Source organism: Schistocerca cancellata, chromosome 3 (genome assembly GCF_023864275.1).
Source record: "Schistocerca cancellata isolate TAMUIC-IGC-003103 chromosome 3, iqSchCanc2.1, whole genome shotgun sequence".
NCBI classification, from domain to species: Eukaryota; Metazoa; Arthropoda; class Insecta; order Orthoptera; family Acrididae; genus Schistocerca; species Schistocerca cancellata.
Window position 1 is genome coordinate 869,944,585 of NC_064628.1, and position 18,724 is coordinate 869,963,308.

Genomic DNA, 18,724 nt, shown 5'->3' on the forward strand with positions numbered 1-18,724 from the left:
CTTTTCGCAAATCTTTAGCTTTACGCAAACCTCTAGCTTTATGCAAACCTCTAAGTGGTGGTATCCCCTGGAGAGGTCAGCACTTGTGAATATATATGATAAAACACCATTACTTGTGCCATATTCATATTTTTGCAGCACCTCTTTTATTGTTCTGTTGTCAACTGAAGAATGCAGTATTTTAAGTTTCTTCTCAAGCTATGTGCACCCCACCCGTTCACCTCTCCTTCTTCTAATTTCGTGACATCAGTCTCGAACTGTGGATCACAAAGGAATAGATTCTCCATAGAACATTCATTAAAATCTCATACATTTCCTCTGCATTCAAATATTACCTGAATTTGGAAAAAGGAACAATGAAAATAATTTATAAAATAAACATTCTTTGTTATGTTGTACTTCACATGCTTTCTATAACAAAAAATTTGAGACTGTTATTTTCTGTTGTAGAAGGTAAGTCTGATGTCAAAACCAGGGAGATGAATACTGAGTATTACAATAAAGAAATACCAACTGTCAAAAACTGCAGTTTCTAATTCCTGACAGTTTGTCTTATACAAGGGATTTTGAAAGGAATGATAAGTATTTCAGAACCTGTGTTTATGGACTGTTTTGTGTTTATGGACTGTTTTGTGTTGAAAAATACATATCCTCTTCTCCAGTTCCATTGGGTATGGGAATACAGCAGTTCAAAGTTGCTGCACACAGTTTTTCCGCGCACACTTCATTCTGAAACATAAGACTAACACTTATAAGGCAAGACTTCATTTTCAAGCTCTCTATATGCCAAAACAAGCAGTGAACAATGCCCACATCTTTATGGATGCTTAATGTAAGACAGGTAAGGCAACATAAAGTTCCGCATCATGTCCTCGGTGGGCAATTGGACCCAATTAACCATTGTGTCATCTTATGCCAGTGGTGTCATTGGATATAATATGGAGGGGCCTGTGGTCAGCACACCACTCTCCCAGTCATTGTAAGGCTTTGTGACCTAAGAACTGCAACCCAGTCATTGTAAGGCTTTGTGACCTAAGAACTGCAACCAATTGGTCGAATAGTTCCTCTGTGCTTAATATGCCAGCATGGTACTTGTGTTCAAGTTTTTAAAGTAAATGCTCTTGCTGCTTATAGAGAATACTGTAAATTGTTTCCTTACTGCAATATAAACATTCAAGACTGTTTAACCTCATTTTCAACAAATTTAGGATCCTGGTACAGTTCCAGTACAAAACATTTCTCGAAAATGTACAAATGAACAAAGTGTAGATTAAGAGGAAGCCAGTCTTCAGTTAGTAGAATATTGTTCTACAACAAATATGTGTCAAATTTCAGCAAGTTTTAAGTGTTCTACATACATGAGTATAGCAATTGGTTATGGGTTGTACTACTGTATAAAAGCTAATTCCTAAATACAATTGCTTGGCATATTGTTAGCTTTGGTGAAACCAGTGGGAAGAGACACTACAATTGTTGTAGCTACAATGATGATGATGATGACGATGATTTTCAGAGTGAGTCTAAATCACAGAATACTGTGCTAGATGTTTACTGTTCTGTAATAAGTACATAAGTTTACTGTAAATCAAAACTGGTATTTTACAGTCATTTGTGAAATCACTAAATAGTTTTATAACTTTTTTGTATAAATAATATTACACTTCTCAGGAAAGCCAAAGTGTCTGGTGGTACTATCAGCTTGATACTATGATTGAAACATTGGATATCACTACACTGTCAGGCTTAGTGGTAAAGTACGCGCCTGGAAACCGAAACGTCAGGGATCCAATTTCAGTCAAACTATGGAATATTTTAGTCTGCCTTTAAAGTAGTTTTAGTCTGCCTTTAAAGTAGTCACCACCTCTTAATCATGTGAAGTTTCACTTGAAACAGCACGTGGTTCAAATTCAATCACAATAAAAAATTAGGGACATGCAAGTTGCTGAAGTGGTACCCAGTAGAAAGATTTGACCAGGAATAATAATAATAATAATAATAATCATTACTATCATATTATATTTTTGGGAAATATAAGATGCAGTACCAGAGGAGTTTTGGGGATGATTTTGGATACAGTTCACAGTAATCTAAATGTTATAAAGAACAGTGTTTATTTTGATAATGAAATATACAGTATGACCTTTTTCCTGAATTAACCATTAACCATTTTCATTAGCAATTTTTTTCCTTTTTTGCCATTCCTCAGAACACCTTGAAAGATACTGTTAATATCATTATTTAGTAATTTGCATGATTATCTTCAGTTGGTGTTGCGTGTTTAGTATCCCTTCTCCCACATGTTTAATGTAACAGAGTCAGAAGTTCAAAGAGTATTGCCAGTTTCCGTTTATCCATATGACACAATTGAGTGTTTTATGCTTCCTGTGCCTGTAATTTTTTCATAACATCATGAAGCATCTGATTGCAGAGTGCTGCATATGGATTCATTTCCACTAGCTGATGCTTTGCAAATTTGCTTCCCAAGTTTGCTGCAGCTTTGAAATCTTCCTTTGCTAGGTCGTCATTGCCCTCCTTACGATGAATAATACCTCGTTGACAAAGTGCTTGGCACCCTGATTTACCACGGCCGTTGCTCAACTGTATCGCCAAGTTTAAGTCTGCGACAGCTTCTGAAATATTCAATATGTTGCATACCAACCTATCAGTAAATTACACACCAAAATGTTAATATTTTTATGTTCAGTAAATGTGTAGGACTTTTCTCTCACCTGAAATTTTTCCACCGAGCCTGTATGCTTGCGCTCGATTGTTGTATGCAGAAGGTCTAGAAGGTGCCGTAGCTATGGCCTTAGTAAACAGGTTAATGGCAGCCTCAATATTTCCAGATTCTGCAAGGGTGACTGCATCCATTTCCAGTTGCTTTGCAGCTTTGACGGTGGGATCACTTTCATCTTCTTCATCTGGAATTTATTTTGAAATTAAGAAATAATTCTATACCACATTAATTATTCTCATGTATTTTTTGTGTTTTTAAAACACCACTCATTCATACATAAATCATATTCTGTGTATGGCTTCATAAAGTTTTACTGTCAACAAGGTGCAGTGACTGAGTCTATAAATTTACAATTATTTACCACCAGTCTGGTTTACTGCATTTGTGCCTAAAAAGGCACTAAGTGGATATAGCAGAATAACTAGAAAAGCAACTACTTTTGAAAAAAATTAGGTGCTTTTCTAGTTGTTCTGATAAGACCCCATTATTTATTTCTGCTTCCTCAATATATACATAAGCATTTCATAATTGACTGGTTTTTACAGTTTTGAAGAATAGAGTACAAGAAAAACAGGAAGACGAAATATACAAAATAAGATATTAATAATGGCTACACAGGGCTGCTGGGTACACTGGCTATTTATGGTTTGGCTTTATTTTCATGAATGCAGTCATGTGGAATCATTATGCAGCTGACTTTTAAATGAATAGATCAGCTTTCAAGTAGAATGGTTCCTAAGACAACAACATCATCAATTTATTTCAAAATCTTTGTAAAATATGTATTATGTATTCATCTTTACAAAAAAATTTCACTTCAACAAGACATGATATGTAGACAGGGGAAGATGAAATTGAAGAAAAGGGTTGTATATCGAATCTGACACAGCTATTATTTATGTTCCACGTATCCTCAGAAACCACTGGACTGATTTCAACCAAACTTGGTATACATACCACTTACTGTCTAGAAAAAATCACCATGGGGGTAAGAACTGCCTACCTGTCAAAAGGAATAAAGGGGGCTGGAAAAGAAGTGTGGACCACGATGCACAAATACCCAGTTTTATTCATCCCGTATTTGAGATCTAGTGCACTTAGTGACTTGCAACGAACTTTACACATAATTTCAAACCTTTATGGAACTTTTCTCACTGACACTACTCACATGAAGATAAAAGGAAAAATTTTATCTCTTACTACATTTTCACAATAGGTGAGATGTTTTAAATTATTACTTTTTTTTACTACTAACTGTATTCATGACACATTTTGCAGGCAGTACTCACATGTAGCACTTAATCTATGTGCAAAACTGTATCATTGTGTGACACATAGATCAGGAGATATATAGTCATAAAAACAGAGATGGGTGAGAAACTGCTGCATCATGCATGAGATTGAATTTATTACTCCTTTGATACTAAATCTGTTTGCAACACATTTAGCAGACAGTATCCACATATGTCACTGAATGTACCTACAAAATTATATCAGTATTATGAAAAGGAATAGCGAAGATTCTGAGTCACAGATGGGCACAACAAAAAGACTGTCACAAATAAAGCTTTCAGCCAGTAAAGTCTTCATCAAAAATAGACCACACACTGACGCAAATGCACTGTTGTAACTCATAGGTGTTGAAGTTATAGGATATTGCATTTTTTCATTCAGTGAAGTACGGTACACAATTTTCCTTTTCTGAACATTTAAAATAAGTTGCCAATCTCTGCACTACTTTGAAATCTTATCAAGATCAGACAATATTTGTGCAGATTTTCTCAAGCAGTACTTCATTACAGTTACAGAAATGACTGATGTTACTATCAATATTGTCTCCAGGGTAATTATAAGGTTACTGTTAATATTGTCTCCAAGGCCATTAATACACAACATGAAGAGAAATGGTCCCAACACGCTGCCCTGGGGCACACTTGATGTTACTTCTACATCTATTGATGACTCTACCTCGAAGGCAAAATGCTGCACCTTCCTACCAAGAAATCCTCAGTAATGTCAGTACATATGAATGAGACCTGTGTTTTCTTCCAACCACTGGTTGCAGTTTTAACCTACAATACACCGTGATTAAAGGAGAAGCTAACTCCGCTGCAAATTTGGACTCGGCTGCAAATTTGGTACAGACATTGATAGGAATTCCATCGACTCTTGGAGTTCTGTTCAATTTAAGCTCTTTCTCAACACCACTGGCACTGATATCTATATCACTCATCTCTACAATGGTGCAAGAATTAAATTTGGATAGTACTCCTGGCTATACCCTTCATTTGAATATGGAATTCACCATTTATGCTTTTGCTCTGATAGCCTCAATTTCAGTTCCTTGCTACATACACTGATTAGCCAGAACATTATGACCACCTACCTAATAGATTGTATGTCCATGTTTGGCATGGATAACACTGGTGACGCCTTGTGGCATGGAAGCAATGAGGCCTCGGTAGGTCGCTGGAGGGAGTTGGCACCACATCTGCACACTCAAGTCATCTAATTCCCATAAATTGGAGAGGGGGGGGGGGGGGTGAGTTCTGATGCTGCCATTCCTGGCCTTGTGAAATGGCACATTGTCTTGTTGAAAAATGCCTCTGCCGTCGGGAAATATAATTACCGTGACAGAGTGTATGTGCTCTGCAATCAGTGTACAATACTCCTTGGCCATCATGGTGCCTTGCAAGAGCTGCACTGGACTCATGGATGCCCATGTGTGCATGTGTGTTCCCCAGAGTGTAGTGGAGGTGCTACCAGCTTGCCTATGTTCCCCCATACTTATATCAAGGAGCTGTTCGCCTGGAAGACAATGGATTCATGCCATCCCATCAGCATGATGAAGAAGGTATCAGGATTCATCAGACCATGCAATGCTCTGCCATTGTGCCAATATCCAGTGCCAGTGCTCACATGCCCATTTCAGCTGTAGTTGCTGATGTCATGGTGTTAACATTGGCACATGCAGAGACCCATCGTTAGGAGTGTTCAGTACACTGCGTGTTCAGACACACTTGTATTCTGGCCAGCATTAAAGTCTGATATTAGCTCCACCACAGTCAGTCACCTGTCCTGTTTTACCAGTCTGCCCAGCCTAAAACATCCAACACTTTTTATGAGGGGTGGCCGCCCAACCCCACAACATCTGGACATGGTTTCACCATGAGTAGAAGACACTCATCACAGCATTCCTCGAACACCCGACAAGTCATGCAGTTTCCAAATTGTTTGTTTTTAGCCTCTGGGCCATTGCAATCTGTCCTGGATCAAACTCAGATAGATTGTGTGCCTTCCCCATTCTACACATGGACAGCACACTAACCGATACTACATGCATCATGCATGTGATGACTAGCAATTATTCCTTGACAGGTGACATGGATATCGCCTGGACGGGTTTATATTGGTAGTAGGTCAGTGGTCATAATGTTCTGGCTCATCATTGTATGAACAGAATCTCTCTGAGATTTGTGAGAGATCTTTCATTAATATTTTGGTGTGGTAGTCATTGAAGTCTTCACAGAGTGCCCTCTTGGCAACAAAATGTACTTCATTCAGATACTGTATATCTTTATACTACACAAATGTAATTGAAAGTGGTAAAAATAAGTGACATATTCAAAATATCTTTACTAATATTTCCACTCATATGTTTGTAATGTCACATATATACCAAGGAATATCATTTTAGTTACCATATTCATAGGACTGTGGAATATTATTTTCCAGTCTTCTTGTCCAATGTGAGTTATTCCTCTGTGCCAAATACAGTATGTCTGTCCACAGAGGCAGACTTTTTTGAAGTTGGTTCTAGAAGCCCAGCAGCATCTCCACAGTCCAGAAGGCACAAATGGCTGTCCTTAATGTGTTTGGAAATAAAGATTGGAACTATATAATATATTATAAGTTATTGGAAACAGTCCAGGAGCCATCAGCGGGTATCCTTAGTGTGTTCAACAAAGAAGAACAAAACTATTTTTCATATTACATGTTACCCGAAACAAATTGTTCGTAAATCAGGGAACATTATACAATAGGGACTTACCAAATGAGGCAGCGCAGCTGTTAGGACACTAATCTCATATCCAGGAGGATGGAGTTGCTCTGTCCAGCAATCTTGATATGGGTTTTCTGTGGTTTTTCTAAATCACTAAGGCAAATGCTGGGATGGATCACTAATCAAAGCCTCACCTGACCGCTTGTCCTATCCTCATAGATGACCTGTTCTATCCTCACAAAGCATGTTATATTTGTAGTAACCAAATCGTGCATGAAACTGATCCAAGTAACACACATATGGCTTTATTCATAAACCTTTGCATAGTAATAGAAATAAGGCTTTCATGACTCCACATGTAACAATACAAAAGAACCACACAGAAGGTGCATCATAAGCAATACACAGAACAACTGATGTGAGCAGTAGAAACTAAAAGGACATAGAGTGAGTTAGTGCTGCTCTGTGTGTATGCAGGCTTGAGCCACCAGTAGACAGTACAGCAGAGACCATTCCATGTGCACATTTCATACAGGCAGCCTCTCGTGGCTGGCCCCCTCTGATATAGCTGGCGGTTGATTTAGTACACATATGTGGCAACACTACACTTGATGCACTCGCACTCACACTCACACGCACCAGTAGTAGGATACAGCAATATATATTGTGTTTAGTATATTTTGACCCATTTATGTGCACTATATTACCCTGACAAGTCCTATATCATTGTGGGATGGTCTGTGAATGATTAAGATAAATAAAGTAAAGCAATAAAAGTTGACAATCGTACTCGTACAGCAGTAGGTCCATGACATTAAATTTAGAACCCATACCTACTCCTCACATAACTGGCCTGTTGTGAAGCCTATTTGGTATTTGCTAATCAGATATCTGTCTGATGTTTTAATTTGTTTGGAGAGATTGAGAAAGAAGGTTGTAAGCAATCGTCTTTCTTTATCTGTAGGTCTGCATTAACTGTACATTGCCTAAGAGTGATTATTTTCATGTGTAGGATGTTCTTTTGTTTTGAAATAAACACTTTATTCCACTGCTAGCTAATTAACTAATTTTACCCCTTGAACATCATCAAGCTATAAAAAAACATTTGATCCACACAGCAGAGTGGGAGAAAGCAGCATGTGATGGTATCTCTAAACTAAGAGTTCAGCATAACCATAGCAAGTATGAGCACAATATCACAGGTGTTGATGTGATGGTATCTCTAAACTAAGAGTTCAGCATAACCATAACAGGTACGAGCACAATATCGCAGGTGTTCAGTCCACATGTAAAATCAAATAAGTGCAACACACATGTACGTTTGTTCTTGAAGTAGCATACATGCACATTAATACATGTCAGCATTAACTACATGCATAGTGTGATCAGTATCTTAAAATTAAATAAGATGCACGTCAGCTAGAGTCGAGATGGCATAAAATGATTGCTTACAGCTCGTGGCACTGTTGCCAGCTTTCCAGTGCAAAGTGCTAATGGATGTAGGCAAAAACAGTAGCCGTCTTCAGAGTTGTGACAACAAGACGTTTTCAAAATTGTGTTCTATTATCGTTTCAGGTGGCACCCAGCCCACTGCAAATGTCAGGGGTCAACTTACACTGGGTCAACTATAGTGGGAGTTATTGCATTCAACCACAGTGGGAAGCCCATTTCAGTTGACTGTCTGCTGTAAGGCATTTTGTTATACAATACTGTGTGTCATGAAAAGCTGATATAAGCAGATGAAAAATTCATATGAAGGAAGCGATTGCTGATGAATGTACAGATATAAAGAGAAGATTAAAGCATTCAGTGATTATTAATAGAAAATGTGAGTGTATCAGGAAAAAACAATGTTTGGTAGGCACTCCTACAGAAGAATAAAGAATGGAATGGAAATGATAGTAATATAAAGAGACAAGCAGGAAATATTGCAAGATGGTTAACTGGCCATGTAATTAAGTGGACAGACAAGGGAGGGGTAGGATTTAAAAGATAGGACACAAAAGAGCAATATAAGGAGAAAAACAATAAAATAATTAAAATGATGATGCATACGATGCTGGGTATTAATGATGATGTGAGTAATGACAATAATAAATTATCAAAAGGAGAGTTGGGCTGGACAGCACTTTCCTCCAATAAGATAGTGCAACTCACAGTTCAGCTGAGAGGAGCAAACAAAAATAAATACCAGTGCTTCGCTTTTTTCAGGGAGGAAAGAGATGTTGGATGGGATAGAGAAGAGGGAAAGTCTCTGTTTGGATGTTGGGTCCGTCCTTGCCCAAATTCTGAGTGACCTGCTCTCCTCCCCTTCCAACAAGTGCCTCCCCCCCCCCCTCCTCCCCATATCTAATACATCCTTACTCTCTGAACTAGTACCTCCAAAACTGCTGAGCTCTGTTTTTGAGTGCAGTACTGCGAGTTGCACTTCATGAAGGTAAGTTCTGGTCAGCATATCTGTCCCTGGCATTATAATAATTTTCTGAATTGAAAAATGGACGAATTATGTTGAAATTACTAGCAGAAGATATTGAAAACCAACATCCCATCCAAGAGAACTGATGCCATTCATTTCATTCATTCATCATAGTCCACAGATCACATCAAGAAGGAAGAGTGGACCAAATTGAGGTACACATTAACAAAAGACAAGCAAATCATAGAAACTTAATCCGTATACTTTATTAACAATTGACTTAGCCCCTATTTGTTAATGTTATTCATATTTATGCCAGCCAAATTTAATCAAGGTAATTGGAAAGAAAATCTTACTTTGAAAAACATTACTGCCTCCTCAGTTACATTTAAATAGGTTGTTTTTGTCTTTCACTACTAGCTTAACATTTACTTGATTTTATTAGTATTTTGAAAGGAAATAGTTCTCAACATCTGTAAATACTGAACACTGTTTACAGTACATTACTATTTATCAACAAACGCTGCTGCTGGACACGCAGCTAACAAAAATTTGTAATCTTTAAATTTAGAAAGTCAGATAATTTTCAGAAAGAGTGAATAATGAGGTATGTATTTAACTTTCCTTTAAGTCAGTTGAGTTCCCAATTTCTTGTTATGTGTTAGTGGAAGCTTGATGAAGGTCATTGCACCAGAATACATAGCTCCAATCTCAACCAAAACAAGAAGTCAAAAACTGTATGAATATAATTTTTGTGTATTGTGTTATGATTTATGCTTCATAGTTTGGCTGGAATAAATTTTATTTACTACCAGAAAAAAAAGAGAAAGAAAACATTAGTGAGTATTTAGAAGCGAGTGCAAAATATTGCAAAGGCTTCTGGAGTATGTGTAGAGGCAAGTAATATCGATCAGTGGACAAAGGCTGCAGTGACATGTTTCAGTACATTTCATCTTTATATATGACTTCTCTGTTTTATTGTTTTGGTGCTCGCTCTTGATATATTTTGGTGCTAACTCACCGTGTTTGTAATTGATGCTTTAGTATAAATATATTAAGTTATCTTGCAAGTGGGGAGCTTATCCTTTCTCGCTATCAATTCTGTTCACTTAAGGTAGATAGCTTTAATGGTGACCCCAACAAAGAACTAGAATCATGATTAACAATAACGACAGTGCTACAATCAAGATGGAGCCACAGTAGCAACCTCAAAATTCAGTACAAAAGGTACCGCAGCAGAGGCAGGCTCTTCAAATGAACCTACAGGTCCCTAAAATTCAAGGCAGGAACTTTGGAAATTTGAAACTTCTCACCTTCTGTAGAAAATGACCACACTTGCGGTTCAGGCAGGCAGAGTGCATATTTTTGCAACATGGCATCCTTGCTTTATTCAACAGGTTTCATTGTGTAGTGCCACATTTGAAGCCCTGGAGAGCAGACTGCACAAACTGTTACAGCAGACACCGACTGGTGACATGTCGCTGAAGCAAATATTGTTAGGCTTTCGATCAGGAGTGAAAAAGATTTAGGTTGTTCACTGGCAGAGTTGGTGTTGGGTGAGTAAGTATGCCTACCTGCTGATCTACTAACTGACAAACTTACAGTTAGGCTAACTTGCACTTTGGCGCTAAATTGCTGTGTTTGTAATTGGTACTTTAATGTAAATATATTAAGTTATCTTAGTGTGGAGCTTATTCTTTCTCACCATCCATTCTGTTCATTTAAGGTAAGCACCTAAAGATGCATGGTTATCTACATTACACAATATTCTTACTGTAAATGTTGGCTGAATAAATACTGTTTAATTTACAAGGGCATGCTGAAACGTAATGCCTCAGATAGATGTATGTGTAAACTCTTAAAGCTTTTTAAGTAAAACAATTGTTATTACCACTGTACATCTTTATTCTTAATGTCTCCATATTTATTTGTCAACACAGTCAATTTTTACCAACGAGAAACCAGTCTTCTGATACTGTCGCTGTAAAATGTTTGGCTTTGTTTACGAAGCCAAAATCTCACCTCTACTTCAACTATTTCAGCACGATCAAAGTGAAGTCCTCGAAGGTGTTCTTTAAGTTTTGGAAACAGATGAAAATAAAATGGAGACATGTCAGAACTTAAGGGAGGATGACCAATGACAGTGAACCCAAGGCATTGGACTGTGGCAGATGTTGCAGTGCCCGTGTGTGGTCTGGCATTATCATGCTGAAGGATAATGTACTCCCTGTGTGGATGAACTCTTCGAACTCAAAACTCAATTACAGGATACTGTTTCTCACACTCCTACATAGTCACAGCTACACTCTGCAAACCACCATGAGATGCATGGGAAAGGGTACATTCCGCTGTACCAGTTATTAGTGTTTCTTCCCATTCCACTCACATATGGAGTTTGGGAAAAATGACTGTTTGAATGCCTATGTGCATGCAGTATTTACTCTAATCTTATCCTTATGATCCCTATGTGAGTAATACATAGGGGATTGTAGTACATTCCTAGATTCACCATTTAAAGCTGATTCTTCAAACTTTAATTTCCTTCAGTATCTCTGTGACACGCTCCCATGGATTAAACAAACCTGTGACCATTCGTACTGCCCTCCACTATATACGTTCAATATACCACGTTAGTCCTATCTGGTATTTGTCCCACACACTTGAGCAATATTCTAGCATGGGTCGCATGAGTGATTTGTAAGCAATTTCTTTAGTAGATGGACTGCACTTCCCCAGTATCCTACCAATAAACTGAAGTCTACCACCTGCTTTACCCACAACTGAAACTATGTGTTCATTCAGTTTCATATCCCTACAAAATATTTGTAGAGTTGGCCGATTCCAACAGTGACTCATTATAGTCCTAGTATACTACATTTTTTCATTTTGTGAAATGCACATTTTTACATGTCTAAACATTTAAAGCAAGATGCCAATCTTTGCACCACTTTGAAATCTTATCAAGATCTGACAATATTTATGCAGCTTCTTTCAGATAGTACTTCATTATAGATAACTGCATCATTTGAAAAAGTCTGAGGTTACTGTTAATATTGCCTGCAAAGTAATTAATATAAAACATGACTGATAACGGTCCCAACACACTTCTCTGGGGCACACCTGAAGTTACTTCTACAGCTGATGGTGCCTCTCCATCCAAGGTAACATGTTGCACCCTCCATCTCAAAAATACCTTAATCCAGTCACAAATTTCACTCGATACCCCATGTGACTGAACTTTTGACAATAAGCATAGGTGTGATTACGTTACACATCACCATGCTATGCACAATTCGGAGGTCTCTAGCAGCAGAGGGCTACAAATGTGTAGACATAAAGAATAAATATGTAGAATGTTAATAACATTTGTTTTCTTTAAAAAACTTTATGAGATTTCACACAAAATATTTGGAGGCATTACTTTCAGCATGCCCTCATAGATGCACTGCTATAGAAGAAAATTCCACAAGACAACAGGAAGTGAAATTAATCCACATTGTTGGTTCTCATCAAATACACTGCTTTGCAATCCTGATAAAAACCAACAGATTATACTAGGATTGTCAAATGAGGTAGAGGTGAAAGCAGTTAAAATTCTAGGAATTCATGTAGACTCTAAGCTAACTTGGGAAACACACATCAACCATACCTGCACAAAATGGTATCGAGCTACATATTTAATGTGGAAACTGAGAAGCCTGGTGACAAAAGAATATTTAAGAGTTATTTATTTTGGACTCTTTCAGTCACATATAGAGTATGGACTGCTCATATAGGGACACACATTTCACATCACTGAAGTTCTAATAATTCAGAAGGAAGTGATACGTGCAATGAGCAATTCTGGTAGATCAGAACATTGCCGGCCACTGTTCATTCAGCTGAAAATATTAACAGTTATTAATCTTTATATATACGCCTCAGAATTGTATATAAAAAACAACATAGCAGATTTTGAAATGAGGGAAAACATACACCACCATAATACCGGAGGCAAAACAAAATTAGACATACCTAGGCACAGGCTGAAAAGAACAGGGAATTCCCATCTAATCAATAGTCTAAAAATATTTAATAACTTCAATTTTCTTCTTGGTCGGCTCACATAAGTAGCTTCAGGAGCAAGCTACTAAACTGGTTACTAATCAATCCTTTTTACAATATAACAGAATTTATGAATAGAAAATCAATTGACATTAATTTTTAAGGATTTCATTATGTGATGTTACTGAAAGTATTTATGTTATGTTATGGTGTATGTTATCATCTACGGGCACTATTTGCAATGCTCATTTAGCTTTAAGCTACTATTCAAGGAAAATGTTATATGATATCCATGTAAATTGGCTATTCCACCTCAGGTGGTCAATGGTGAATAAAGAATCTGACTCTGAATTGACACAAGCCAACACAAAAAGAGAGAGAGGAGAGTAGTGAACAGTGAAACATTCTATTTCAGCTGTTTCTAATAACTTTTTTGCTCCATGTCAATATCACTGTATATCGACCTTTAGCAAGGACATCTTTGGCTGTATTGGTGGGAAATATGGTGAGCTATATTCTTCTGTACATGCTATTGCATCTGCTTGATAGTGAGAAATTACAACATTTACTTGTAAGTTAAATATTTTCCATAATACATACAGCTACCATTTAGTTGATGGTGTATTTAGTACGCAGTGAAACATTTGTATACAGTACACAGTGAAACAGTGTAGACTTATGGATGCTGAGAAATTCAAGACCATGACAATGTATCAAGTTGCAGAATTCACCAGTGAAAGTTTTCTGAAGGCAGTGACACCAACAAATTTAACTTCTGAGTTTAGAAAACGTGGAATTTATTCACTTAATATCAACATCTTTGATGAGTTGGATTTCCTTATGGTTGCAGTTCCAAACCACACTGTAAATTCTGATGGTGTGCCTAATTCAGTAAAACCCCCCAAATGCTTTGGAATTTAATATGCAAAATGATGAGGCAGCCAACTGTGGTTTACACACTGATAACAGTAGCACCAGCAAATCATGTATCTCACCAAAGGAGTTTCAAGGTTTGTCAAAAGCTCCTCCTATAAAAACAACTGGACACTCAAATGGAGAAGCAACATATTGACTGCAATGTCAGCAAAAATGGCTACTGAAGAAAAAAACTTTAACGAAAAGGATAAAGCTAGAAGAAAAGACAAAAATAAGTGTGAAGAGAGCCAACAACAGAAAAACTAAGCAATGTGAAAGTATAAGAGCTTCAAGTGAAAGTGATGAATGAAGCAATAAAGATGAGGTATCATATGATGAATCAGAGGAGTGTTCATCACTAGATCTCTTTGATTCTAACTGGTATCTTGTGATTGGTGGCTATCAGTAGATGGTGATGATAAATATGAGGTCTCATTCCTTTGAGAAAAAAATGGTTTTCGTGATTCCCGGAAGCAAAAGACATAGCTTCTGTATCATGTAAGGTCACTGCAATGTTTCTGCTTCCAGCACTGCCTATGGCTACTAGGAGAGTTTTCAAAATTAATTCTATATGCAATCAATTTGATATTCAGTGAGTAAAAGTTATTGTATCACAATGTTTGTATTTAACATATGTATTAATGTTTAATGTATGATTCAAGCTACTCAAATAACAATAAACATTTGGAGTGTCTCTTTCAAATTTTATGTTCATATATTAATTAGGGACCAAATTATTTTATTTTACTACATAATGTGGGCAATGAATTATACTTTTAAATAAATACAAATATTTTGTTCTGTGAGAAACAATTTCTTCAAAATCATCAAATATATAATTTTTGTTTCATTGTGTACTACTCTTCCCCACTGATAGGGAGAATGTTTGTCCAGGTTGGAAAGGAAAATAGGTACCAACATGTGACATAATTGACTGTGCAGCATGTATACACACTTCAAAGCACACTATTCACTGCAAACTGCAGATAGGGTTCTGCAGCAGATGAGCTATACGTGTATCCTTGTTGACCCAAAAAATTGTCAGTTACAGTCACAGTGGGTGTAAAACGATCAGGCATGGCATTTTCTAGCAGCAGTACTGTCAATGCGCCAAGATCAGAACTCTGCTACAGTGGTGCTGATAACGGGAGATTTCAAGGTGATTTCCTTGTTACACTTAGGGTGTCTGCTTGGAACAGCAGCACCTGGGTGTTAAACTTACAGTATTCTGAACAGAGGGCATGGATGTTACCCTTGATGTAAGAGAACACACAATGGGCGTGTTTGTATCCGGTTTAGGAGTGAAATCTGGGATCCACTTACACTGAAGTCAAAACCTATGTCAACAGAGTTTATTACTGCATCAAATAGTAAACATTTTAATGTTGAAGCTTGAAATAAAAAAGAACAAAATATATTACTCACAATGTTACTTTGAAAGTAAGGAGCAGAAACCACGCCAGGTTCTTATAATTGAAAGTGTTCGGATCAAGTACTTTTATACATGTACAAACACAGTTCATGGGCTTGTCTGATTGCATTAGAGGTTATGTTCACCAATTACAATAGCTTAAACTAATAGCGTTTTTCAAAACTGAGCACATTTGATCTGCACTGATTACTTACATCATCACTCGTTCTACAGGGTGTAGCTGTAATTGTTTACAGTGACACAAAGTTCCAAGGCCTGACGGAATTTCTATCAGAATCTATAATGAATTTGTGGACAAGTCAGTCTCTCTTTTAACTATAATCTAACATAGAGCCCTCGAGCAAAAAATGGTGCCCAGTTATTGGAAAAAAAAGGTCACACCTGTCTACAAGAAGCATAGTAGAAGTGATCCACAAAGCTACTGCCCAGTATCCTTGACATAGATTTGTTGTAAAATATTAAAACATATTCTGAGCTCAAAGATAATGAGATATCTTGAACAGAATGATCTGCTCCGTGCCAACGTGTGGATTCCGAAAACATCAATCATGTGAAACCCAACTCGCACTTTTCTCACATGAAATACTGAAAGCTTTGGATCAAGACAGTCGGGTAGGTGCAGTAGTTCTTGATTTTTGAAAAGCTTTTGACGCAATACCACACCTATGCTTATTGTAAAAAGTACAATCATATGGGGTATCACATGTAATTTGTGACTGATTAATAAGGTTGTATACATCATTAACAGTAACCTCAGGCTTTTTGCAGATGATGCTGTTATCTACAATGAAGTACCATCTGAAAGAAGCTGCAGAAAAATTGAATCAGATCTCAGTAAGTGGTACAAAGGTTTGAAACTCGCTTTAAATGATCACATATGTAAAACTCTGCACTTCACAAAACGAGAAAACATAGTATCCTATAACATCAATGAGTCACTGTTTTAAATGGCCAACACATACAAATCCTAGGGCGTAACAGTTTGTAGGGATATGAAATGGAATGATCACATAGGCTCAGTCGTGGGCGAAACTGGTGATAGACTTGAGTTTATTGGCAGAACACTGGGGAAGTTCAATCAGCCAACAAAGGAGATTGTTTTTAAATCACTCTTACGACCAGTTCTGTAATATTGCTTAAGTGTGTTGGACCCGTACCAAGAAGGGCTAGAACGTATAGAGAGATGCACAGCAATATTGGTCACAGGTTTGTTTGATCCGTGGATGAGTGTCACAAATATGTTGAAGGAATTGAAGTGGCGGACTCTTATTAAAGATAAAAAGTCTATTAACAAAGTTTCAAAAAACGGCTGAAAATGATGACTCTAGGAATATATTACAATCCCCTACCTGTAGCTCACATAGGGAACGTGAGAATAATGTTTGTATAATTACAGCACGCAAAGAGGCGTTCAAACAATCATTATTCCCGCGCTCCATATGTGAATGGTGCGGAAAAAAAACCCTAACAGTGGTTATGGTACTATGGCACGTATCCTTTGCCATGCACTTCACGATAGCTTGCGTTATAGATTTAGATGTGGTTGTAGAGAATTCCTTCCAATGGCCAACAATAACCGCAGTAAACGTTCGAATGGTGACGGTTGTAATATCGTTGGAATTCTCTTTATCTCTTGCGCGCTTTATGGAATGTGAGGTACCGGTAGCTAAATTTGCAGCCTACGCCTTGCCCTCATACAGACTGCATCCCGCCTATGCAACAGAATATGTTTTCGATCTTCATACCCTAATAAAACTTGACCAGCCGTAAGCCTGCAATATCTGCACTAATGATAACCATGAGACCTGATTACATTGTCAAATCATGACACTGTAAAGTACGATTCTGCTATACCTGATCTAATGTTGCAGCCTATCTCATCAATATTTTTTTTACAACGAACTTTTCTTTTTCTTTCGGTGCATACATAGATTTTCTTCAATAATGGAATAACTGATACTTATTTAGAAACTTATTTTCGTGTTCTAGCATGGGTGAGAATGTGAGGGCGGGGCGGAGACCTTTGAATCAACCTCTCGCAACTGTCGAGCAGATAAATTAAGTGCCTAAACAGTTTAAAGGGCGTTTTCTTTGATGATGCTATGTATTTTACAAACAAAATATAATTTACAACTTCAGAACGAGCCCGCCGAAGAATATACAGTATTAATTTACAGATTGGCCACAAAAATTTCTTCTCATTTTAACATTGGTCTCATCTTCATTGCGGACATAGAGTATGTTTCATGTAACACCTGTTGGTGTAAATACATTCAGATGGAGAAAGTAAACATGTTGGAGGTCTGCAGTTGAAGCTTAGAGCACATACATTTGACCACCGGTCCATCTGTCGCGATTTGGGTTGTCCCATCGTCTAATAATGGTGCGCTTTCTTACTCTGGATGGCGACCAACACCCTTCCTCATTCTTAGCGCAAGTGATAGTGATCGAGTTATTCTGATAAGCAGTCCTGTTGACATTTTCATACAACATTCAGTATTACTATTGTTCACGTTATGAATCTGAAACGCGGTACTTAATCCACCCTCATACTGTGCAGATGTATCCGTTTTATTTTTACGCAGTTGTATTGTTATGAACGTAGTGCTGCACTGCCGCAGAATTCAGGCGTACCAAAAATTATACGAATGAGATTGTGTAAACATGTTACTTCAAATGCAATATTTAACAACTATCTGGTGTTAAGCTTATTCTCAAACTGTGCGGATTTATCCATTTATTTTTACACGGTTGTTTTGTTATATGGATGCAATACCGAACTGCCGCAAAATTCAGGCGCACCTAAAATTTTACTGAGAGAATGAGATTGTGTGAAAATATTACTTCAAACGCTATAACTGACAACCATCTGGTGTTAAGCTTATTTCCTAAGTGACATATGCTGCAGTACTAACTCGCAATACCAAAATATTTGTCGGGAAGTAACAGAACATTACACGCTGCTGATGAAGAAGAATAGACAGTACCTTTAACAGATTCGTCAGTTGCCTCGTCTGGCAATTTGTCTGCGAGGGGCCCTAAAGGATTAAATATGGTATCAAGTATTTCCCTATCGTGTTGCGTTGACATTTTTACCTTTTGTCGTTGTTTATTTTTTTTCGTCAAAGACGTTACTCTACACTGGGACTGTAATTAATAACATGCAATTTCTGTTTG

At 37.4% G+C, this 18,724-nt stretch overlaps 1 protein-coding gene across 1 annotated transcript; it reads right to left on the reverse strand.

The window, feature by feature from the left end:
- Nucleotides 1–2,088: 2,088 nt before the first annotated feature.
- Nucleotides 2,089–18,682, reverse strand: LOC126175935 (tetratricopeptide repeat protein 36). The gene is made up of 3 exons (XM_049923013.1): nt 18,535–18,682; nt 2,730–2,921; nt 2,089–2,630 (listed from the first exon to the last, which is right to left on the reverse strand). The coding sequence occupies exons 1-3, from the start codon at nt 18,635–18,637 to the stop codon at nt 2,374–2,376; spliced, it is 552 nt and encodes a 183-aa protein (XP_049778970.1). The 5' UTR covers nt 18,638–18,682; the 3' UTR covers nt 2,089–2,373.
- Between the last annotated feature and the right edge of the window lie 42 nt (nt 18,683–18,724).